The 24,814-nt window shown below is 37.5% G+C and overlaps 2 protein-coding genes across 4 annotated transcripts in view; one reads left to right on the forward strand and one right to left on the reverse strand.

Annotated features, from left to right (window-relative positions):
- The window catches only part of LOC103848277, a 38,928-nt gene extending 31,210 nt beyond the window's left edge, over positions 1-7,718 (forward strand). Inside the window, exons 10-14 of the mRNA XM_033288221.1 lie at positions 45-143; positions 288-360; positions 450-7,161; positions 7,405-7,520; positions 7,622-7,718. The gene's annotated coding sequence lies outside the window, so the exon portion shown is untranslated. The remainder of the gene's footprint in view (positions 1-44; positions 144-287; positions 361-449; positions 7,162-7,404; positions 7,521-7,621) is intronic.
- A 1,109-nt stretch (positions 7,719-8,827) lies between these two features.
- On the reverse strand, positions 8,828-21,234 carry LOC108870391 (serine/arginine repetitive matrix protein 1-like). 3 transcript variants are annotated; one of them, XM_018655874.2, is made up of 3 exons: positions 16,208-16,854; positions 15,561-15,690; positions 8,828-15,475 (listed from the first exon to the last, which is right to left on the reverse strand). In XM_018655874.2, the coding sequence occupies exons 1-3, from the start codon at positions 16,795-16,797 to the stop codon at positions 15,083-15,085; spliced, it is 1,113 nt and encodes a 370-aa protein (XP_018511390.2). In that variant the 5' UTR covers positions 16,798-16,854; the 3' UTR covers positions 8,828-15,082. The 3 variants fall into 3 exon arrangements, 1 of the variants encoding a protein (XP_018511390.2); XR_004456506.1 differs by having other exon boundaries at positions 9,034-15,475; positions 16,208-21,234; XR_004456505.1 differs by having other exon boundaries at positions 9,034-15,690; positions 16,208-21,234.
- Positions 21,235-24,814: the final 3,580 nt, after the last annotated feature.

The raw sequence follows: 24,814 nt of genomic DNA on the forward strand, positions 1-24,814 counted from the left end.
TCTTTTTGGAACAAATATAAGTAAGTTTTTCAAAAAAAATTTAGATACATGTGAGATAATTTGCAAGAACAGACTCTAGGAGATACTGAGATGGGACTTAAGAGAAACCATAGAATAGAGTTATGCTTCTAGAAAAAGATGAGGTAAAAAAAAAAACCTTAATTTGGTTTGGTCAAAGGTTTATGTTATTTTTCTTAGATTTCTGTTATTATCATCTCAGATTTGAGTGTTAGAAGTCATGACCATTTTAGTTTGGTTTAACGTTTTCTGTCGATTTTGTTTCTCAGGGTAGAACACCGGATTGGAAATTGTTGAGGGAACTAAGAGGAGACATGACTGAGAATCAAGATACGGAAGATGGTATCTAAAGTGAATGTGATCTTTATATTTTTACGTCCTTGAATATAATTTAGGTTGGTTTAATATTTTCTTCTGGTTTTGGTTGTCAGGCTAGAATGCTGGATTGGAGAGCGAGTGGATCCACATGGAAATCAAAATCCAAAAATTAGACGCCAATAATTCAGGTGAATAGAGATAAATAGAGATGCGAGAGACGTTGCCAACAACTTCGCCAAGAGAAACCAAAGAGATCAGAGAAAGAAACAGAGGTCAAGTTGAAAAAACAGCAAGGAGGACAGGTACATAAAAGCTACAGTAGTGAATAATATGTGGTTCATGGTTTAACAAAACCGCCTCACCTGTGAAATTAGATTAAAGAAATAAAACTAAGAGAAGTGAAAACACTCAACAATGTTGCTACGTGGATTAGGTTGCCTGTGTCAAATTGCCTATCACTCAACAATGTTGCTATTTGGCAATAAGACATTATGTGTCAAATTGCCTATCATTTAAAATTTGATGTTCATTGATTTTTTAGCTTTGCCGTGTGAAGACTTTGTCATAAAAGAACTTATTCCTGCTTCTTCATAGAGGAAATATTGTATTGCATCATCAGAAAAGTAAAGTCCATAATGTCTTATTGCCAAATAATAAGTCTGAGTAGCCTCATCCAATTAGTGTCCCAAAAACATCCATACTAAGCATGTGTTTAAGTTTTCCAGGGCCCCCGCGCTTGTCTTGCCGTTTAGCTTTACCCAGGGAAGAAGAAAGTAATGGAAGTTCTTGAGAACTGGGGAGTGCAGTCTGGTTGCATCACAAAGCTCTACGCATTGCCACAAAATTTTTCAAAACCAATTGAGATTCTTCAAGTAGAGTGGGTTTGGACGCAGCCTGGGAGTTACAGCGATGTGGCCTTTACACATGTTGAGAGAATGGGTGGCAATTCAGAAGAAATAATTGGTGTTGATTGCAGATCTTCACACCAACCTATCTAAGTCCAGTGACCAGGTGTCCATAACTCTTTATTCCTATTACGGCCAAAATGTTTAAATTAATCATGTCCTTACTAATTTTTCTTTTAACCTCCTGTGTGAGAACCAAAAAGCGGACTTCCTGTGTAAACTATAAAGCTTAGCTCGTCTGCGTCCTGTACCAAAATGGGTGGTCTTACGTTTCTTGCACCGGTTTAAATAAATCCAGGATTGCATTGTGCTGCAGCAAATGTGTATCACTAAACGTCACTGGTATCATAAGGCACCAATAGTCATAACTAATCACAACTCAAGAAATATCTAAGTTCAAATCACAATTCACACAACACACACCATGTCTCAAGTATCGAGTTGAGTTGATTGTTGACAATGGACATGACAGTGCTCCGTATGTGGTTTTCGACACTGATATGATCCAAACTAAAGGGAACATGACAGTATTCACCAAAAAAAAGATGCAGCCACATTCAAGGGAACGTTGGCGCCTATTTACAACATGAACATGTATTGAAACTAAGATTCTATGAGTTGGACAATACATATGTAGACTGTATAATCAAGTAAACATGCATCAAGCGATATTTTAAAAAGTTATATGAGCTTTAGGAAATATTAAAAGGCGATGCAAGTGTTATATATAACCTTCAATTTTCTTCAAGAGTAGGACGTAAGAAACAAACATAATTAACAAGCCAATATCAAGTTTCTACCGTTAGTATGAGTTGTAACGTGTATATATAAAAGAATTTTCTCTCATTTAGTTATATACTTCCAATCTATCCGCAAGAAACATGTTCATATATGGTTTTCCCTTTAAATACAGTTAGTCAAATTAACTAAAACTGTATTCACGTGTCCAACAGTAATTTTGTTTCTTCAACATAAAACAAAACCAAAGAGCCGAGACTTCGATTGTGTAACATCGTCCACCACCGTGACTGTTCATCCATACTGTTCATCTTCCCCCTTGACTCCACCTATATAAATCCTTCGAATCTAAATCTCCTCTGGTAGCTTCATAATTAAACAAACAAATCACTCCATAACACTTCTTATATTTTTAATTATTGGGTTGTTTTAGTTTGAAGTGACAATAGAAAACTTCATCGTCACTTGAATGATGTTTTACATACATTCAAAAAGGCCTAATAAGTTTTCTCATAGATAAAATCACTCAGGGCACATTTATCCAAACAGAACCGAAAAAGAGAATTGGTCCGGGTGTAACCAAAACACTTGTAGAACCAAAAAAATTGGAATAGAACGGGAATTGAATTGAAACTGAATCAACAACCGAATGGATATCCAATTTCAATAATATAATTAATATATTTATAAATATTAATTATATCAGGTTTTTGAACAATAAAAATTTTTAAAATACAATTTATAAACTCAAATATCCAAAAAAACCCAAAATACTATCATATATAATAGTTTAAAATTAATGTCACATATAACTGAGAATAAATTATTTTTTTAAGAAAAAAATTACTTTTGTTTTTAATGATAAAATAAGTATATTTTGTAAGTATTGTGAACATAAAACGTTAAGTTATTTTGTTTTTTAATAAAATATTAAAATAAAAATCTCAACCATAATTTTAATATTGATATAAAAAAAAAAAAAAATATACTTGTATATTCCAATAAAAGAAATAATGTAAAATGACTCCATAACAAACAAAAAAAAAACATTTTATACATAAATTAAAATCATTTAAGCTAAGAACAAATGTTAAACTAAAATAAAATGGAACAAAACAATTAGTTATTAAAACCTAACTGCTTACAACTACAACCAAGACGGATCCTATCATGCAACCATGGATTATACTGTCACCACCAAAATCCAACCATCCATTCACCTTGACACGACGACAGTTTCCAATCCGGGTTTGTTATGCAATGATAGTAAATAAAATCCAAGGATAGACTTTGTCAAACGTTGCTCTATACTTGCCTAAATCAGTCTTCAGCCATGATCAGCTATACGTGGCACTGTCAAGATTCACTACACCCAAGGGCCTCAAGATTTTAGACATGAGCAGAAATGGGGAGCGAAGAAGGACGATAGCCAACAACATGTACAAAGAGGGCCTATGATTGTCTGCCACAATCAATGAGTATGTTATCTACTATTTCCAGCTAAGCGTATGACAAAATTCTATTGGTTTTGAACTTTAAAAGAAATCAGAAACCTAGGAAGTCCGCCTGAAACAATCTAACTGCAAACAAATCATAACTCTCAAAATTTAAGCTTAGAAAAACGAAACCAAGCAAATTAACAAATACAACATCAAATCATAAATCGAAAGCCACGGTTTCAGTTGACATTTAACTAACCCAGACGAAAAACAAAACTGAACAACCAAATTAACATATTCAAACCTTCTCTCTTGCAAGTCTAACATCTGACGCCGATGAAACCGCCCAAGATCAATGACTACATCCGAGACAGACGAAGCTGATGTAAGCAAATCTCTCATCAATCACACTTAAAAACAATTTTCGTCATTCAATCTCACAAAACGAAAAATGTTAAATACCGACCGAAATCAGAGGAAACTGTGTAGACTTTCCCGACAACGAAAAAAAAAACAGGAGTTTACGACCTAACAGTTTAACTAAGAATCAGACAAAACTTTAGATTCAAGGCCTGGTTTTTTGAATCCCAAACATTTAAAACCCAGCTTTTACTTTATCATTATATTGGGCCATAAAACTATATCAAATTCTATTTTTTGATTGATCTCTTTCAGATTTTTTTTACCACAAATCATTTTTAACAAAGTCCAGTAAAAAAACTAAAAATAAATAATTTTGTAACTATATAATTTTAAAAATTTTTTGAGTTATTAATTTTTTAAAAAAAAATATTTTATGACAATTCTATATTTTTGAAATTAATTTTTGGTAAAATAAGAAAAATAATTTAATTTATTATTCATATAAATTGTTAAATTTTTAAATCCAAATTTTATATCTTTTTCCTTTCCCTATTTTATCTATATACTAACAACGACCTAAGTAAACACTAACCAACTCCATAAACCTCATCTTTTGTATATGAAAACGCTAATAATGCTAATGGTCGATCAAATCATTACGAAGATAAGATATGAAAATATCAACACATATGAATTCGTCGGTTATTCATAAATTAACCTAATCTTGCTGTGTGACTTTCAATGTTCCATTCGTCACCATTATAGACAACATGGAAAAACAAAAATTAAAAAAACAACAAAATTTCGTACACAAAACTACACAACTTACCCGTCTCCACGCTTGCGCGGGAATTATGCCCCTAGTAAAATTGAATTGTTAAGTTTCCAAAATAAAAAAAATGTTATTAATACTTCAGGATACTTATGTCTTTTTTAATCGTACAAATCACTTTTGAAGGACTTGGCCCATTTAACTTTTTTGTTATACGGGTTAAACATTCTTCCAACCAACACATGAAGGACTTGGCCCATTTTGTCGATTAATATGTTTCTTTATTTATATACAATCATTAAAATATATTCTTTAAATATGTTATATTATATATAAATATATATATTTAACCAAGCTTATTTTTATATTCAAATTAGTGGTTGGCCCACCCTACAGACGGGAGAGTTTACACTAATTGTTTTTTGAAAATTTACTTTAAATCATAATAGTAAATATAATATGTTTTTATTCTTAAATCAAATTGTAAATTTTATTAATTTTTTAAGTTTGATTTGAAAGGACCACTAATATTTCTTTTGTTACGTAATACAAAATTATGAAATTAAAAAGCTAAGAAAAATCTAAAGTAAGAGCAATTAATATTTTTATTTTATTTTTAAGAGCAAAATTTAAATACTATTACAATAATTAATTTCATCACGATAATAAATTAATCCAAATCCAAGCTAAATCAGTTGAAAATACAATATAATGTGATAAAATCATAAAAAAGTTATATTTTACAGTAATATGTAAATAATTTCAATGACGTCAAAAATAATAGTTAATATATATATTGTTTAACAATGAATGATGTTTTATAATATATGTTTGTTTCAGTTTATATTATATTTTCAATTGATAATAATTTTTTCTTTAATTTTTAGTGTTTTACTAATTATGTTTGTAAATTATTATAACATTTGTCGAACTTTGTTTTATAACAAAATTATTTGTAGGAAATTTTGCTCATGCTATTTGAAAATACTTTTATAGAAAAAAAGTGTTATAAATTAATAAAGTATTACATTGGTTCACGTAGTCTAGCCAAAATAACTTAAATATAATATAATATATATACTATATTAAAAGGGATATATAATCAACAGGGAGACTGTCCACGTAGGACATTAAAATCATCCAATCAAGAGATCCCTTTTTGACACGTCATCAAGCCCAGCTCCGTTGCTTTGGTTCTTCTTCACGCCTTTCGCGATCCGAGAGGCGATAGATTCGACGTTTCTTTTTTTCATTTCTCCAGATCCCGTTTTGCTAGATCCAATCGTGAAACCCTTTGCTTTTCCTCTCTTAATCCACGTTATCCGGTGATCCTGAAAGAAGTGTTATTCTATCTCGAAAGATTCCGATGAGATCTAAACGCAGCGATGGAGGCTTGCCGCAGAAAACCTTGCCGTCGCCGGCTCAACCTCTGTCTGGAACCAGAGAACCGCGGCGGAGGAACAAAGAAGAAACGAGAAGATCGTGAGATTCATAGAACTTTCTCATGGATCGTCAACAAAGTACCTCAGCGACAACAATTGGAGACTAGAGCACGCCGCCCGTGCTTTCTGTGAACACCGCTATGATAAACCTGAGAAGAAGTCGAAGCCGGTGCCATTATCACACGATGGTAGTCATACTGAGCCGTGGTATCTGCACGGGTTCTAAGGGAATGAAGGATCGGCCGATACGATGCATGACGTCTTCAGTAAAGTGCCGCCGTTTCGTAATACCTCGACGAATGTCAGAATCGGGAGCCCTCCTTCTGCTAGGTCATCGTTTCTTCATTTACGGTTTAGCGTATCTTTCTGTTTTTGATTTATGGTTTAACGTGTCTTTGTGTGTTCTTGATATAGGGTTTAGCGTACATTAGTGTTCTTGATTTAGGGTGCTTTTGTCTTCTGATAGTGTTTTGTTCTGTCTTTTATATGATCAAAAAAATTTTAGTGGTATGGCTGTTGACCAAGATTCAAGCAGAGTCACCTATAGTGGAGGTAGTAACCGTCTCTTTCTCTTCTCTCTTCACACTATAAACTACTGTCTTTGCTATTTATCTATATTTTTTGTTTGCTAAACATAAACTTAGCAAACAACCTATTGTCTCTTGCTGCTCTTTCTTTGAGCTGCCGAGAATGGAACTCAATGTTGATGTATACACTGCTTTCAATATAGTCTTTCATAAATTCAGAGGTTTTATACCAAAAGAAATTGTCTTAAAACGGAACTTTTGGGGTTGGATACCATGATCGAAACTGAGACCTTTTCCTCTTCTTTGATATCATTACTCATTAGGTTGTTTGATTTCTGAGCAATCCAGACTTCTTTGAACGTGTTTACACTTTATAAACAGAGAGATCATGCAGATTAAGGAAGCAATTGGCATCCAAACAACTTTGAGTAGGCATTAACTGTTGTAAGTGAACTTTGATTTTTATATATACGTTGATTGGTATACTATAATGATTCAATGTTTTTTAGATGCCAATATCTAAGATTGTGTTTGCCTCTTGGCCCTTGATCGTACAGTTTAACCAATATCTGAGAACGTGAATCAGGTAGGAAGGCATTGCTACATCTCAATAAGGAGAAAGTCATTGTCTGTTATGAGGTTACATAGAACCAAAATAGTTTTTATAATGAAAAGGATTTTCTTCTCATATTTTTCTCTCTTGAGAAAACACTAAATATATCTTCTTCTATCTTTTGACAGTCTGATTCACACCCAAAGCTAGCAAATTGTTCTACGTCATCTCATGAAAGGTATACCCGTTTGCATAAAATATATTTTTTACGTTTGTTTAAGAAACATTAGAGTTAAGTATCTAATTGGTAATGTGTAATTGTTTATCAGGGTTCAATGCATGATAGTTTTGGAGACAAGGACAACTGTGTTTCAAAAAGAACAATAACAAAGACACACGAATCTTGATACTTTCAGAGTGAAACCCATCGTGAAGATGCTATTAGGTAATTTCTTAACTAATCTCTTCATCATGTATCTATATTCTATCTTAAAGAGTTAAAAAAACGTGAATTGGACTGGAGTTTAGTCAATGTGATAGAAACAGGTGCGAATCACGCAAGGTTCATGCAGAAATTAGGACAAGAGTCATGGAAAGAAGAAGAAGAAGAGGATCAAGATATTGGAGCAAATAAAGTGTTCAAGAAAGTGAGAGAAAAATCTAAGATCAGGAACAGTCTTGATCATGAAGAAAAATATGACGAGAAAGAACCAGAAGAATGGCACAGTAAGCCAGGTTTGCCATTTACCTTAGAAAAAAAAACATAAGCATTAGGTTTTGTGACATTAATGGTTTATTTGTTTTATCTGAATGGCACAACGTATACACAGGCGGTGTAACAGATCAACCTGAGGCATTGAGTCATTCCGGAGAAACTAATTTTCGGCACAAGAGGAGATCGCTCCACCATGGAAAAAAGTTTTTCAGTTTGTGTCTTCGGATTATACCAAATCCATTGAAATGGAGCCATTACGAGATGATGAGATGATGGATACTTCGGATTTGATGATATGATGCCTCTTACATCTTTCGCCAAATCTTTGGAGTATAAAGTTTGATGCATGAAGATTTAATCTTTTCACCTATCATTTCATTGTTCCATAACCAAGAAGCTCAAATCCAGGTGTTCAAGTTTAAAAGAATCTCTGAGTAGACTTAGCTATCTCATGTTCTGCTTCATCGATGTCATAGGATGTCTGCTTAAAATTCATGGACGTGCATGAATCCGGCCGGTTTCTTTGAAATCAAGCAAGAGAAGTAAGGGCAAAACAGCCAAGCATCTCTGCAATGAATGACTGAAGGTTTATGTTCGTAAATGCTGCAATCTTACTATTGTGATTATAGATTCTAATTTTTTTTTCAATCTGGATAATGAAACCATGACCTAATGTCACACAAGAAAAACCACTAAGGCTATATTCGTCTTGCATTTTTCATAAGTAATGAACACATTATTCCTAAGTAGTTCCTACAAACAAGAGTTGTATTCACATTATTCCTAAGTAGGGATACTCTCCCTGTTGATTTTATATGCTGTTCTTTTTTTTATGGTTTCCTTCTTGAATGTGCACTCAAAAAAACCTATTTAAAACTTATATATTGTGTGAGAATATTTGTTTGCATAGTCTAATCGTAGTAATTCGTTCAGGGATTGTAACGTATAAACGGTGTTATTTATACTATGAGGCTGCAAGCAACTTGGTGTTTAGTTGGAAAACAGCTTAATTTAATTTAGTTGGTCATATGTTTTTGTTTGGTTTGTAACGTTCTCAGATCTATTAATCCCACTCAACTCTAAAATAACATATTAATTTAATCATTAGAGTTTTTATGAAAAGGAATCATTAAAATTACAAACTAACATAAAGAAAAGAGTAATGTTTTCGAGACAAAGCCAAAATTATTAATTGGAGAGTCATTTTTGGTTTGTATGATTTAAATTTCAAGTTTTGGTGATGGTTTGTTTAAAAAGTTTTTTATTTAATTTGGCTTGGTCTGTTTTATTTATTTTTTTATCTATAATATGTTTTCATGAGCTGGTTTGGAAATAATATTATTTTAGGTATGAATTGATTTTGATTCATTTTATGGTGTTCAAACTCAATGATTCTAAAGTAAAAACAAAGTTCAAATTAGTTTGTAAATTTTAGTATTGCTTTATTCCAAACCTAAAACATAAGATAAAAGTATTTAAATCCTAACTAAGTTTAATTAGTTATTAATCCATCTTATGTATATCCTATATTTGATTTCAAAAAAATTGTGAGTTTTAATTATGTTTAATTCGGTAGTCACAAGATAATGAATAGATAAAAACCAATTTTATTATTCTACCAATTTGATAGTTTAAAATCGATTGCAATATATATACACAATTTTTATCATATATAAGTGCAAAAAAAAATAATTAAGTTAAAATAAATTGATCCAAAAAAATTTAGTTAAATTAAACACTTATACGATTATACGAGAACCCGGGCGTAGCCCGGAAAAAGTTTCTAGTCATTAATAATCAGTAAATTAAGATGAACCAAACGGCATATCGATGTTTTCTGAAAAAATAGATTTAAATAAAGCCAGTAGGTGATTAATGTAGAGTCGGCTGTTTGCATCAGCTCTGCATTAATATATGACGGCGCCAAGAACTTTAGGTGTGAGATTGGTTGAAGTTGATCGTTGTTCCTTTTGTTCTTCCGTTTGTGGTATAAACGGACATGATTGCAGCAACAACAACAACTACCCTTCCAGTGGGTAATTGATGCAGCTAAACCCGTGGTTGACAAGCAACACAAGGTTACAGACGATCACAACTCCTCTCCCATATAGGATTTCCTTTTTTAGTCAAAGGGCTTTGCTTTCCTTTTAAGTGTTTGTGGTTTCCTTTTAGAGATATGAGTTTTTTTACTAAATCCTTCAGGTTTATGGTTTTCTCGGTTACATCAAAGCTTTGTAAGACACGATTTGATTAATAAAGTTATTGATTTGGTTTTAAAGAGCTTTCGAGCACTGCGAAGAGTATTCGTGGTCCTAAGAGTTCTCACGAACACTGCAAAGAGTATTTGCACCATCTTTCTAGCGTTTTCGAAGATACCTTCGGGAAACATTACCATCTTCTCATTCAAACCCTTGATCTTGAAGATTCATAGCTTCCGCTCTCCATTAGTTGGTATCAGAGCCAGTACGTTTCTGGATTTCTTCTTGCGTTATCATGACAAAAAAGACGGCAGAAGGAACTGGTATTGATATGACGGATCTACGAGACCTCCTCGTAGGGATGCAGACAATGACTCAAAAAACCATCCAACAGCAAAGTGAGGCGTTCACCACAGCATTCGCGGCTGTAACAGATCGTCTTAACGCCCTAACGACGGCCTTGACAATTCGCGTGGACCCACAGGCCCAACCGGTCGTTGATCCTCAACGCCAGGCCACACATAATCAGCCACTACCACCACGACCACAACCTCATCAACCACAACAACAGATTCCACCTATCCATCAACCTCCTCATCATCACCAGCAACAACAGCAACATCGTCACCAATTTAATGATGCTCGGGCACATGACTTATACGAGGAAGAAGAAGAAGAAGATCATCGAAGGGTTTATCGGGAGGACCTGCGGTAGCGAGATTTTATTAATAATCGATGGGAGCAGAGTTTTAAAGTGGATATACCCGAATTCCAAGGAGGGCTGAAAGGCGGTGACCTTATCGATTGGTTAATATCCGTTGAGGAAATCATGGAGTTCAAGGAAGTCTCACCTAATCATCGTGTTCCTCTCGTGGTTATGCGCTTCCGTGGTCATGCTGCTACATGGTGGAAACAATTAAAAACAACACGTTCTCGTACGGGTAAAGAGCCTATCAACTCATTGGAGAAACTGACCAAACATCTACGTCAAACCTTCCTCCCATATAACTACGAACACACCATGTACACAAAACTGAAGAATTTGCGTCAAGGCAACGGCACCGTCGACGAGTATGCAGAAGAATTTTCACTGTTATTGACTCGTAATGAGATTAATGACAGGTAAGTTAAAATAGTATCTCGTTTTACTGGAGGCCTACGTCCCCAACTACAAATGGCTATGGCTCATTTCGATTCGTCTACAATTGAGGAGCTCATAGACGTGCAGCGTCCTTTGAACAACAATCAAAAGCGTCAAATTGGTCTACACCGTCCAATCGCGCACGCAGTCAAGAACACACAGGAAGCAATGCTCCTGCGACGTCGGCAAAAGAAGCCAGTGAAACCGCAAACTCTACAACCAAACCGGCAAACCAAGAAGAACAACAACTACGATGATCTACACATCCTAACGTGCTGAGATGCTACACTTGTGGCGAACTAGGGCATAGACAGACAGCCTGTCCTCATGCTACGAAACGCGGGTTAATTATGGAGGAGACAGCAAACGGGCTTGATGTCTATGATTTGCAAGAGGATGACCAGGAAACGGAGGACATTTTTCCCCCCACGGGCGATACATGGCATCTTATGGTTGTGCGACAAACCTGCCTCCCACCACACCTTCAAGACGACAAGTGGCTTCGCACTAATATATTTTGTCTACTTGTACCATCAAGGGACGAGTTTGCACTTTTGTTATTGATTCGGGTAGCAGTAAGAACATGATCTCTGAAGAAGCAGTCGACAAACTTGGCTTTACTCGTGAAGCCCATACTGTGCCATACACTCTAGGATGGCTTAACGACAGCGTCAACTTACGTGTCTCTCAACGTGCCCTCATTCCGTTTTCCGTTGGGCCATATTACAAAGATCGAATTTACTGTGATATAGCTCCTATGGATATCAGCCATCTTTTGCTAGGAAGACCGTGGGAGTATGATCGTTAGATCATACATTATGGCGTCGATACGTATCAATTTACTTGGGATACACACAAGATCCTCCTGCGTCCTTCAAAAGATCCACCTCTGGTACTAGAAGCTCAGCCTAGTTCTGTTTTACCAGCAAAACAACCATCACTCATATGTTCTTATAGGACATTTAAAACCGAACTTCATGAAGAGGGTATAGCGTTTGCGTTAGTTACAGCACCGACTCCTCCGTCTCTTCCATCACCTTTACACAACAACATTGAAGCCATCCTTGAAGAATTCCGCGGTGTCTGCCCAACAGACTTACCAACTTCATTACCGCCACTGAGAGATATTCAACACCAGATTGACCTCATGCCAGGTGCAACGCTCCCCAACTGTCTGCATTACCGTATGAGCCCGGACGAGCATGAGAAACTGCGCAGACAAGTGGAGGATTTGTTACGCAATGCTCATATTCGCGAAAGCCTTTCCCCGTTGCGGTCCCGCTCTCCTTATTCCAAAACATGGCGTATGTGCGTTGATAGTAGAACAAAAAATAAAATTACGGTGTGCTACCAATTCCCGATTCCGCATCTTGATGACCTCTTAGACCAAGTGGGTTCTGCTTTTATTTTTTCTAAAATTGATCTTAAGAGCGGTTATCATCAGATACGAATCAGACCGGGTGATGGTGGAAGACAGCATTTAAAACCCGTGAAGGTTTATTTGAGTGGTTAGTAATGCCTTTCGGGCTGTCCAATGCGCCTAGCACCTTCATGCGTATTATGAATCAGTCAGTTAACCCTTTCATTGGAAAGTTTGTCCTCGTATACTTTCACGATATCCTGATATTCAGCTCTTCCATTACCGATCATCTGTCTCACATTCATGATGTTCTGAGTATGCTTCAGAGAGATCAACTTTTTGCAGCCAAACATAAGTGCGAGTTCGGCGTGCCTGAGGTTTTGTTCCTCGGTTACATTGTGTCTGGAAAAGGGCTGGCGATGGACCAAAACAAAGTAGAAGCGGTGCATTCTAGGCCACTTCCTACGACAGATACGGAGGTTCGAAGCTTCCATGGTTTGGCTCCGATCACCAGTTGCATGAAGGAGGGTAGATTTAATTGCACTCCGGAGGCTACAGCCGCGTTTGAGCTGATCAAAACTAAACTCACCACTGCACCCGTTCTCGTTTTGCCAGATTTCTTTGAAACCTTCGAGTTACATAGTGATGCATCTAAATTAGGGATCGGTGCAGTGCTCAGTCAACGGGGACGTCCTATAGCCTATTATAGCGAGAAGCTGGCCGGTGCAAGGTCTCGTTATAGCACTTATAATGTGGAATTTTATGCCATCGTCCAAGCTATCAAACACTGGCGCCATTACCTTGTTCATCAATAATTTATTTTATTCACCAATCATGATGCATTGCGCCATCTCGATAGTCAAGCCAAAGTTTCGGCTCGACATGCGTCCTGGATCACCTTTCTCCAGCAGTTTACTTTCGCTATTAAGCATCAGTCTGGTAAAAAATATCGGGTGGCTGATGCTTTAAGCCGCCGCCATACACTACAAGAAAACATGTATCTTCCGACTACACAATTGGTAGCAAATTAGTCACAAAATCACACTTTACGACTGATTAGCGACTGAACATGAGGTCGGAAACCAACGCGTCGCAAAAAACAAACGGTCGTAAATCAATCGGAAATGAGCGACTGATTTACGACTGTTTTACGAGTACAGTACATAGTCATAGAACAGTCTTAATTCAGTCGTAACTTTTGGCGACGATTTTGCGACATCTCTTACGACCAGTCTGCGACATCTCTTACGACCAGTCTGCGACATTTTTGCTGTCATAAGGTCATGTATTGTCGCCGCAGATCAGTTGGAAAATATCAGTCGTAAAATCAGTCGTAATATAGTGGTCGGGAATCAGTCGTAAAACATTAGTCGGGAATCAGTCGTTATATTTAGTCGGTCATCAGTCGTTAAATTTTACGATTTTGCTACTAGTTAGCGACTACATTGCTACTGTTTTTTGGGCCAAATGGTTTATTTATGCACTAAATACTGACTGATAAGCGGCTATACAACGAGATTTATTTCCAAATTTTGTGATTTTAATTTTATTTTGCTTGATTTCCTGTTTTTTTTATTGTTTGGAACAATTGATAATAAAAAACTGAAAATGTTAACAAGCTAAAACATTTGATACAAAATAATTCCTCTTATAGGAGTTTAACAAGTTTGATACAAAAGAACTCCTCTTATAGGAGTTTAACAAGCTGAAAATATTTTAACACCTGATCATAAGTTTCAAGGTACACAAAATATTTTAACACCTGATCATAAGAGAACCTAATCATCCGACTTGTTAGCTGCAACGTATTCAACGTACTGAGGATTTGTTGCAGTCAAAAACTTGTCCACTCTAGATAACTCCTTGAGCTGTTTTCCTTGCTCTGCGCTATGAGCAGCCTGCTCCTTGATTATGCGGAGATTGTTTGCGTTTTGGGCAGCCTGCTCCTCGATTTTGCGGAGAGCGATTGCATTCTGGGCAGCCTGCTCCTCGATCATGCGGTGAGCTTCATCAAGCTGTGTTTGCAGGTCCAGGATTGAAGAGGATGCACTGTACTTCCGCTTTCCATTGACGAGAGTACTCTCCACGCTTCCAATTCCATAATGTTTTCCTCTTTTGTCTGTGTAAGTGGACTACAAAAAAAAGAGAAGAACCAAGTATGATGTATCAAAAACAAGAAGAAAAAAGTATCATGTATCAGAGAAACAAGAGAAACAAGTATAAACCCATAGAAACAAGTATCCCATAAGGAAAAATAAATAATAAAAGCAGAGGAAACAGTATGTATCATCTACCAAAAACGAGAAGAAACAAGCATCAAGTATAAAAGATAAAATATAAAACCAAAGAAAACAGATTATATATCAAAAACAAACTAAACTTAAGAGAAAAAAATTACCAGGAGGAATATCTCATTAGCATCATCTATAGAGAGCTCTGGAGCTTGTGAACTAGACTCTGAAGGGTCTGCGTTTTCAGCCTCAAGGTCATCCAACTTTGACTGTTTGTTCCGCCGATACACCTCAACAACCTCCTGTGCTTTCATATCCACAAAGGTCCCATCCTTTTTGTATTAGTCCTAATGAAGACTTCACTAAGAGTCACCGGTCTGCCCGATTCCTCTACCCGAAATGGTAAACAAAGTAAAGGGTATTAAGACATAATTTTTTTTTAGTTTGGTCAAAGAAAAGGAAGTTACCATTTCTTGTTCGATTTGTTGGAAAGACTTCTGCCCTGAGTTGTGCTTTTGAGGACCAAGACATTTACGGTCAGACATCCGAGCAGCTGAAGTCGTCAAACTCTTTTCTTTGGCTTCAGCAGTGTCCCAAAAAGCACATATTTTTCTCCACAAAGTTTTCTTAATCCAGTTTGGTCTCTTTCGAGAAGTCCTGCGATTGCTAACAATGTCTTTGAGACGGCGCTGACCTATCCTCTCAAACTTCTCCTGAACTAAACCGGTTAGTGTAGAACGCCATGTATGAGTTTTCTACAACAGAAGAGAAAGTTGATATTAAAAAGCAAATTAAACTAAAGAAAGTAGAAATGCGAAGTCTAGAAGAAAAGAACTCAACTGCAAACTCTACAAACCATCTTTCTTGTCTTCGCCGAGGCACAACAGTCCCGCTGTAGTATTGACCGTTAAACTTGTTTTTAAAGATCTTAGTGATCTTCCGAGTCAGTTTACCCTTGTCCGAACCAAACCTAGAAACACAGAAACATCATATTAGGCTGAGAGTGATATAAAATACATTCATCGATATTTAACAAACATTAATCACAATTAGTAATCAAATAAAATTTACAAACATTCAAAGGACTAAAGTTTAAACCCGTAAATGATAAAACTGAAAACAATCACAAGTCCTAAAGCTAAAACCCGTAAAGAACAAAAAAGACTACTCATTCACAAGACAGACAAACAACTCGTTATGAACAAGTCATTGAAGGTTTAAGCTTTAGTCTTTTTGTTCATTACAGCTTGCAGCTTTAAGCTTTAGTCAAAAGACTAAACCTTTACAAGACCCATAATGAGCAAAAGACTAAACCTTTACAAGACAAAACAAACAACTCATTTACAAGACAAAAGAAACAAGTACTTACCCTTTAAACCGTAATGAATAAAAGACGAAACATTTAGAGGAAAAAATATATTCACCAGTACAAGAAAGCTCATCATTTCCAAACCCAATCAAAATTAAGCTTCAAGATAAGAAAGTACCAAGTGGTTCCAGGCTCCAAGTAGGGAGAAAGGGTAGTTAAGCGCTCCCTGCCTGGCTGGGAGAGAAGAGCATTGACAACATCCATCTGGTCTTTGGAGAGAGTCGGTTCTACATGAGGAAATTCTTCATCTTCTGAATCTTCTGCAGTCTGTGAGTTCTGAGCTTCAGAAGTGCTCTGAGATTGTGGCGATTGTGGTTGTCGAGTCGCTGAAGTCTGAGATCCTCGAGGTAAGGAAGTCTGAGATGCTCGAGGTTGTGAAGTCTGAGACGCTCGAGGCTGTGAAGTCTGAGACGCTCGAGGCTGTGAAGTCTGAGACCCTCGAGGCTGTGAAGTCTGAGACCCTCGAGGCTGTGAAGTCTGAGACCCTCGAGGTTTTGGCGATGGAGTTGAAGCTCTTCGGGATTGGACCATCGAGTCCTGGAAAAGCTGTGCCGGAGGTGGATAGTCAGACACAGATGGTGGAGGTTGGCGGTTCGGGACAGGCGGAGGCGCTTGAGTTCTTGGAACGAATTCGTACTGCGAGGGAAGGGGAGATGGTGTTTTCGCACTGGAGGTGAGCATCTTCTTCTGTTTCTTCTTTCCCGACATCGTCTTCAGTGATTAACAGAGAGTTTAGATAGATAGAAAGGGGTGAGATGTGTCGAAGGCAGAGAGAACACAAGTGATTAGGGTTTCTGTTCTTTTTCGATTATAAGAGTAATTATTTTGGGCCTTGGAGGGTTAAATTAATTTGGGTGGGAATTAATTTAGGCTTGGCGGGGAGTGAAAATTTCACCGAATTTACATAAGTCACCAAATGAAAATTAACAACGCAATCACCAAATGAAAATTTGGCCGGGTCTTTTTGGTTTTAGTTTAAGGTTAATATAATTTAGGGTATAGGGTAGTGATCTAGAATGTGTTGGTTTAGGGTTCAAAGAAATAATTTTACTTTGTTTATGAGTTGATTAAATATTTTTTTAAACAAAAATATATTACAATACACAACAAACAAAGTTGCAAAATTATATTACAATACACATTAAAACAAAGTTTACAAAATTATATTACAATACATATTTAAACAAAGTTTAGAAAATTATACTATATTTTAGTAGGGTACTTCTCCATCTTCGTCGGATGACGATATATTACATTGAAATTCATCATCTTGTTCAACATCTTCCACATCAACATCGAGATTTATAGGTTGTACCCGAGCATGAACCAAATGATCAAATTCTAGATCTTCAACCGTAGTCATTAAAACAGCATCATCATTTTCTTGTTGCAACAATGTCGGTTCTTTATTTTCATATTCTCCAGAAATGATTCCCCTCGGATTCACTTTCAAAACATTGAGCCACGACTGCTTTGGTTTCTTAACGTACGGATACGGGATATAACAAACTTGATCTGCTTGAGATGCTGTGCATGCAATATCAAATAATAAAAGTATAATTAAATTAAGTATCAAATCATAAAAGTATAATTTCAATATAAAATACGTACCTAGAATAAATGGTTCGTATTTATGGTATTTCCTCAATGAAAGAACATCGACGATGCCACCATTTCTCCGCCGAGTGCCTCTACCAACTAACGGATCATACCACTTACATTTAAAAAGTGTGATTTTCAAATCGACCGACCCCTCATACTGAATTTGTATGATATCAGTCAAGATCCCATAGTAATCAGCTTCATCGGATGCATTTGTGTAGCTCTCCCCTTTAACACTCACACCGTAATTACATGTCTTTCTTCCCTCGCCATGCTTCTGTGTATGGAACAAAAAGCCTCTTGTGAAATAGATGGGCCATGTTCTGGCCTTATTCATGGGTCCATTCGCAATATCTTTAACCCACTGAGGAAAATGATGTGTGTTGCTCCAATAGCTAACCTGCAACATATATATATAATTAAATCAATATATATTTATATATTATTATATACACATAGTTAAATAAAAGTATTAGTCAGACGTACATAATCTTTCACCCATATATGATATTCGTCAGCTCTCTTCGCAGAGAGGTCTTTTTTAGAGAGGTCTGTCTATTTGGCAGTAAAGAAATCTTCAAACATCCTAAATTAGTCAAACAAATATTAATATGGGCAATTATAGCTGGGTAAATCAATAAGGAAGATGATAATATTATCAAATTATACCTCTCAAATGACTGAAAATAATCACAATTCGTAAAACATATGCATGTGCGCATCTGTAGTCTTTCTCGGAAAGCCATATTTCTTGCATTTCTCCACTTGGACTACCTACATGTGTAAATATATCTGGCACTCCAGGAACATGATATACGGCAACTTCACCTTCATGAAATCTTGTGAACCTGTCCAAAAGATTATGAAAATTATTAATGCACATTTTTAAATAAAAAGCATGCACATAGACATAAAAACTGAAACCGAGGAATAATGATAGCGTTTACCTTGATTTCGTTTGTATATGGTCAGCAAAGTAGTGCTCTGAGAAGTAAGCTATCTCATCGTTGATATATGATTCAACAATCGAGCCGGCCGCAAATCTTTTGTTCTATGCTTTCGTTTTCAATTTTTTAAAATTCCTTTCAAAAACATACATCCACCTATATTGCACAGATCCTTCTAGCTCAGCTTCGTAGGGGAGATGTATAGGCAAGTGCTACATGACGTCGAAAAACGATGGTGGAAAATTCTTCTCCAAATTGCAGATGATCAAAACAATATTCCGTTTAAGCATTTGGACGTGATTTTTCTGTAAGGTTCTCGAGCAAAGGTCTCGGAAGATACACCAACCACTACAATATTCAAAATGCATTTCTTAGTAATATTTACTATAATTATAAAGGTTTATCATTTCAAAATAAATAAAACAGTAGCTAATTAGTACCTGATAGCGCAAGATGGACGTTTTGGTCTAGGAGTTCTGAAAATATAAATGGAAGTAGCCGCTCCATAAAAACATGGCAGTCATGACTCTTCATACCAGAAAATTTGTTGTTCTCTAAATCGACACAATTAGCTAAGTCTGAAGCATATCCGTCTGGGAATTTAACAGCGTGTTTCACACATTCCAATAACGTTTTTTTCATCTTCGTCCAGCATGTAAGGAGGAAATGGAGCTTGACCAGCAGTATCAACATGTAAGTGTGGCCGATCACAGAATATTGCCATATCCAATCTTGAATTGATTGTGTCTTTCGATTTGCCTTTGACATTCATAAGAGTATTGATGATGTTGTCAAAAAAATTCTTCCCTATATGCATCACATCAAGATTATGTCGGAGTATCAGGTCCTTCCAGTATGGCAACTCCCAAAAAATGCTTTCCTTGTGCCAGTCATGATATTTCTCATAACCAGGGTTCTTCTTTTCATTGCCATTTCCACCGCAAACAGACGTTTTCAGTGGATTGACACCCGATAGCTCTGAGTAAACTTGCTCACCAGTCAAAGATTTAGGTGGAAATTCATTTACCGCGCTTTTTCCCTTCAAGAAGTCCTTTCTATTCTTCCTCAGTGGATGATCACGAGGAAGAAATCTGCAGTGACAATCAAACCAACACGTCTTTCTTCCATTATGTAGATAAAAAGCGTTCGTATCTTCCATGCAAATTGGACAAGCCAATTTACCATGGGTCGTCCATCCTGATAACATGCCATACGCTGGAAAATCGCTTATCGTCCATAGTAACACAGCTTTTAGATTAAAATTTTGATTTAAGGACACATCGTACGCTTCAACCCCAGTTGACCACAATTCTTTTAACTCCTCGATCAAAGGTTTGAGGAAGATATCAAAACTAGCTCGCGGATGATTTGGCCCAGAATTCAGAATTGTAAGAAACAAATACTCTGTACTCATGCACATATGAGGAGGTAGATTATATGGAGTCAGGATCACGGGCCACAATGAATGATTACGAGACATCCCAAACGGATTGAACCCATCAGTACATAATCCAAGATAAACGTTACGAGGTTCTTCGGCAAACTGGGGATATATATCTTGAAAATGTTTCCATTCCGCCGCATCAGATGGATGACACATTTCCCCCTCCTTTGCTTGGTGCTCAGCATGCCATCTCATTGCCGCTGCTGTCTTCTTGCTCTGATACATTCTTTTCAGCCTGTCAGCTATAGGTAGATACCACATACAACTATATGGTACTTTGGTTCTGCGTCTTTTGTCCCTAGGCTTCCATCTTGCTGCACCACAAAATTGGCACTCTTCCCACCTTTCATTTTCTTTCCAGAAGATCATACAATTGTTAATACAAACATCAATTGTATGATATGGGAGCCCTAAATTGCGCATCAACTTCTTGGTCTCGTAGTGTGAATCGATTGCTGTGTTTCCTTCAGGTAAATAGTCTGTCAACATTTGACATACTGAATCCACACATTTTTCGCTCAGATTATAATCTGCCTTGTTTTGCAAGACCCGAGCAGCTAAGGATAACCGTGACTGCCCTTCACGACAACCATCATACAAAGGATTTTGTGCTCCTTCTAACAAATCGTAGAACTTCTTCGAATGGTTGCATTGCGGGTCTACTACATTTTGATAACTATCATCATGTTGATAGTTATCAAAACTCACATTATCACGAAATGCATCATTCACCATATCTATATAATTATCCTCATTACCAACTTCTTGATCACTACCACTTAAATGCGTCGGGTCAACATAACTCTTTACTAATGCAATATCAATTTCTTCTCCATGTTTATACCAAACATAATAGTCTGGCATAAATCCTCTATTATATATATGTCTCCAAATTTTTGTTCCCGCGAGAAATTTATCGTTCTGACAAACAGTACACGGGCATAAAAACTTACCACTATTACTTTGTGTTAGAGACTGACTGTTTGCGAATGTCATAAATTGTTCCACCCCCGCTATGAACTCTTCCGAAAGTTTTCCTGTCTCCTCATCGATCCTCTTGTACATCCACTCTCGGAAATTTGAATAATTGTAATTTCCAGACATTATACGACAAACGTTAGTTTTTTTTTAACTTTCGTTTTTTTCTTGCTACTTTTTTTTGTGCTTTGTACGAGTGAGGAGAAGAAAACGGTAAGAGCCTATATATAGAAAATATTCTGACTAATTAGCGACTAAATTCCGACTGCAGATAAAAATTAGGTACACCGGCGAAAAATGTTTACCACGTGTTGTACCGGTTTTTCCCGACTACTTAGCGACTGATTTATGACCAGAGATTCAGTCGCAAATTAGTCGCTACATTTATGACTGATCAACGACTAATGTTCCCCGACTGCGTAATAGTCGTATATTAGTCGTAAATTTAGCGACTATTGTGCGACCGAGTCTCTGGTCAGAAATCAGTCGCTAAGTTTTCGTAAACTTAGCGACTATTATCCGACTAAACATCTGAGTCCCTATTTTTCGACTGATGTACGATTAATTTTTTGTCGTCGCTATTCTGTCGCATGGTAGTCGGAAATTAGTCGGTTTTTTTTGTGACTACTATTTTAGTCGAAAAATGCAGTCGGAAAATGCAGGTGTTCTTGTAGTGATAGCCTCCTCTCGGTCATGCACACGTCCGTCACTGGTTTCTCTGTTTTGGCTGACCTGTACCCCACAGACAGTTTTTTCGGTCGGGCGTTTGTGGAAGCTACTAACGGTGTATCTAAGGATTATACGTTACATGATGGGTTCCTTTTTCGCGGGTTACGACTCTGCATTACTGCATGCAGTCTGCGTATAAAGATAATTCAAGAGTTACACAACAGGGTCATGCAGGACGTGACCATTCTCTCGAGCTCGCCACTAGATCCTATTTTTGGCCGACAATTCGACGAGATGTGGAACGGTTGGTGGAGAGGTGTCATGTTTGTCAACTGTCTAAAGGCAAAGTTTCTAATGCGGGTTTATATCTTCCTTTGCCTATCCCTACTCAGCCTTGGACGGACATTAGCATGGATTTTGTTCTTCGCCTCCCGCGAACTCAACGAGGACACGACTCTATCTTCGTCGTTGTTGACAGATTCTCCAAGATGGCTCATTTTGTCCCTTGTAAGAAGACCTCGGATGCTGTTAATATTGCCGTCCTCTTCTTCCGTGAGATCTATAAATTGCACGGAGTACCTCTGTCTATTGTGTCTTACCGTGATTCCATAGGTCACTTCTGGCGTTCTCTTTGGAAATTGCTTGGAACTAGTTTGGATATGAGTTTGGCATATCATCCGCAGACGGATGGTCAAAATGAAGTAACTAATAGGTCCCTTGGCAATTTGCTGCGCTGTTTGGTTGGTGATAACATCAAGAGTTGGGATAACAAGCTATGTCAGCCAGAGTTCGCCCATAACCATGCTTTCGACCGAAGTCTAGGTTTTTGTCCCTTTCAAGTAGTGTTTGGCGTCATTCCTCGTGCTCCGCTGGACCTTGCAACACTCCCAGATAGGACACGCGTTCATGGTGAAGCAGAGGACTTTGTTGCTGATCTACACGATGTTCATCGTCGTGCTAATGAAAATTTGACCACCTCCACAGCTCGTTACAAGCGTGATGCCGATAAGAAGCGGCGCAAGCTTATTTTTCAGCCGGGGGATTTGGTTTGGGTCGTCCTCACCAAGGATCGTTTTCCCATTAGAGAGTACAACAAGCTTAAATCTCGCAAGATAGGGCCGGTTGCAGTTCTCGAGTGTACTAATCCTAATTCCTACCGGGTTCAACTTCCTTCACACTTGCGTACGTCGAATGTCTTTAACGTTAAAACATATATTTCCTTATCATGGCGAAAATGACACTTCGGATTCGTGGTCGAATCCTTCTAACCCGTCGGGACCTGATGCAACTACACCTGTGGTTGACAAGCAACACGAGGTTACAGACAATCACAACTCCTCTCCCGTATAGGATTTTCATTTTAGTCAAAGGGCTTTGCTTTCCTTTTAAGTGTTTGTGTTTTCCTTTTAGAGATAGGACTTTTTTTACTAAATCCTTTAGGTTTATGGTTTTCTTAGCTGGTATATAAGGAGACCTCATCCAAGCTTTGAAAGACACGATTTGATTAATAAAGTTATTGATTTTGTTTTAAAGAGCGTTTGAGCACTGCAAAGAGTATTTGCGATCCTAAGAGTTCTCACGAACACTGCAAAGAGTATTCGCACCATCTTTCTAGCGTTTTCAAAGATACCTTCGGGAACACATTACCATCTTCTCGGTCAAACCCTTGATCTTGAAGATTCATAGCTTCTGCTCTCCATCAGTAATGCTGCTAATGAAACCACGCACCGTAGCCTATTCGGTGCTGGTCTTTATCAGACAGGTTCAGTTTCAGGAACCACAAGTGGTCCAATGGCAGTTCAAACTCCTCCGTCTGTACCTAGCGTGTTCACTCAAGGACTGATGCTAAACAAGGTTGATAGCAAAGGCTTCAAAACATGGCAGAAGAAGATGTTGTTCTTCCTCACAACACTGAAGCTTAACAAATTCATCTAGGAGGACAAGCCCCTTGTCCCTTACGGGATTGATGATGTGCACACTCTCGCAAGTTTTGACATCTGGGTGCATTCCGACTTTGTCTGCAAATGATACATCTTGGGTCGCCTCATTGACCCATTGTACCGAGTCTACTGTGAGATTCCCACTGCGAAAGAGCTGTGGAGATCCCTAGACAAGAAGTACAGAGGTGAGGACGCTGGCTGCCAGAAGTATGTGGTTTCAAAATTCCACGACTTCAAAATGGTGGATTCAAAACCCATCATGGATCAGGTGGAAGCGTTTCAGCTCATTTGCAATGAAATCGCTACTGAAGGAATGTCCATCTGCGAGACATTCACAACTCTCAACTTCATTGAAAAGCTTCCTCCAAGCTATGCAGATTTCAAGAACTACTTGAAGCACAAGGAGAAGAAGATGGGGCTCGAGGACCTCATCATGAGGCGTCAGATGGAATCCATAAACTGAACAGCTGACAAGGTCACTGCTAAGGCGCATAGTGTCAACATGGCTGAGCACAAAGGAAAAGGAAAGGCACACGCCCATTCTCCTGCCAAGCCTTACAAAACTGCTGCAGCCCTGAAGGCTTCTGAAAAAAACTTCAAGAACAAAGGAATTGAAACCAATGCGAATGTGGAGAATTTCAAGGGGAAGTGTCACTACTACCACAAAATGGGACATAAGACTGTTGAGTGTCACAGCAAGATCAGAGATGAGAAGCATCAAGCAAATCTCACTGAGGAGGATCTCGTTGAAATGGTGACTGAGGTCAACATGGTTGAAGGCAGCAACCCCAAGGAATGGTGGTATGAAACAGGAGCAACCACCAACATTTGCACTGATAGGGCGATGTTCAGCACTTAGCAGAAAAGCAAGACTCGGGAGAAGTTGTTCATGGGAAACACTGCAGTCTCCAAGATTGAAGGCCGCGACAATGTGGTTTTTAAGATGCCATCTTGACTTGAAGTCACTCTGACGAAATGTGCAGCATCTGCCTGATATGAGGAAGAACTTGGTCTCGGGAATCTTGTTCAGTAAGAATGTATTTGGGAAAGGGGTAATGATGGACTTGTCAAGATGAATGTAATGACAGTCCCTCCGAAAGTTGTAGTTCCAAATGTTTCAATGAATAAGAATTCAGTTGCTTATT

Source organism: Brassica rapa, chromosome A03 (assembly GCF_000309985.2).
Source record: "Brassica rapa cultivar Chiifu-401-42 chromosome A03, CAAS_Brap_v3.01, whole genome shotgun sequence".
Lineage (NCBI taxonomy): Eukaryota > Viridiplantae > Streptophyta > Magnoliopsida > Brassicales > Brassicaceae > Brassica > Brassica rapa.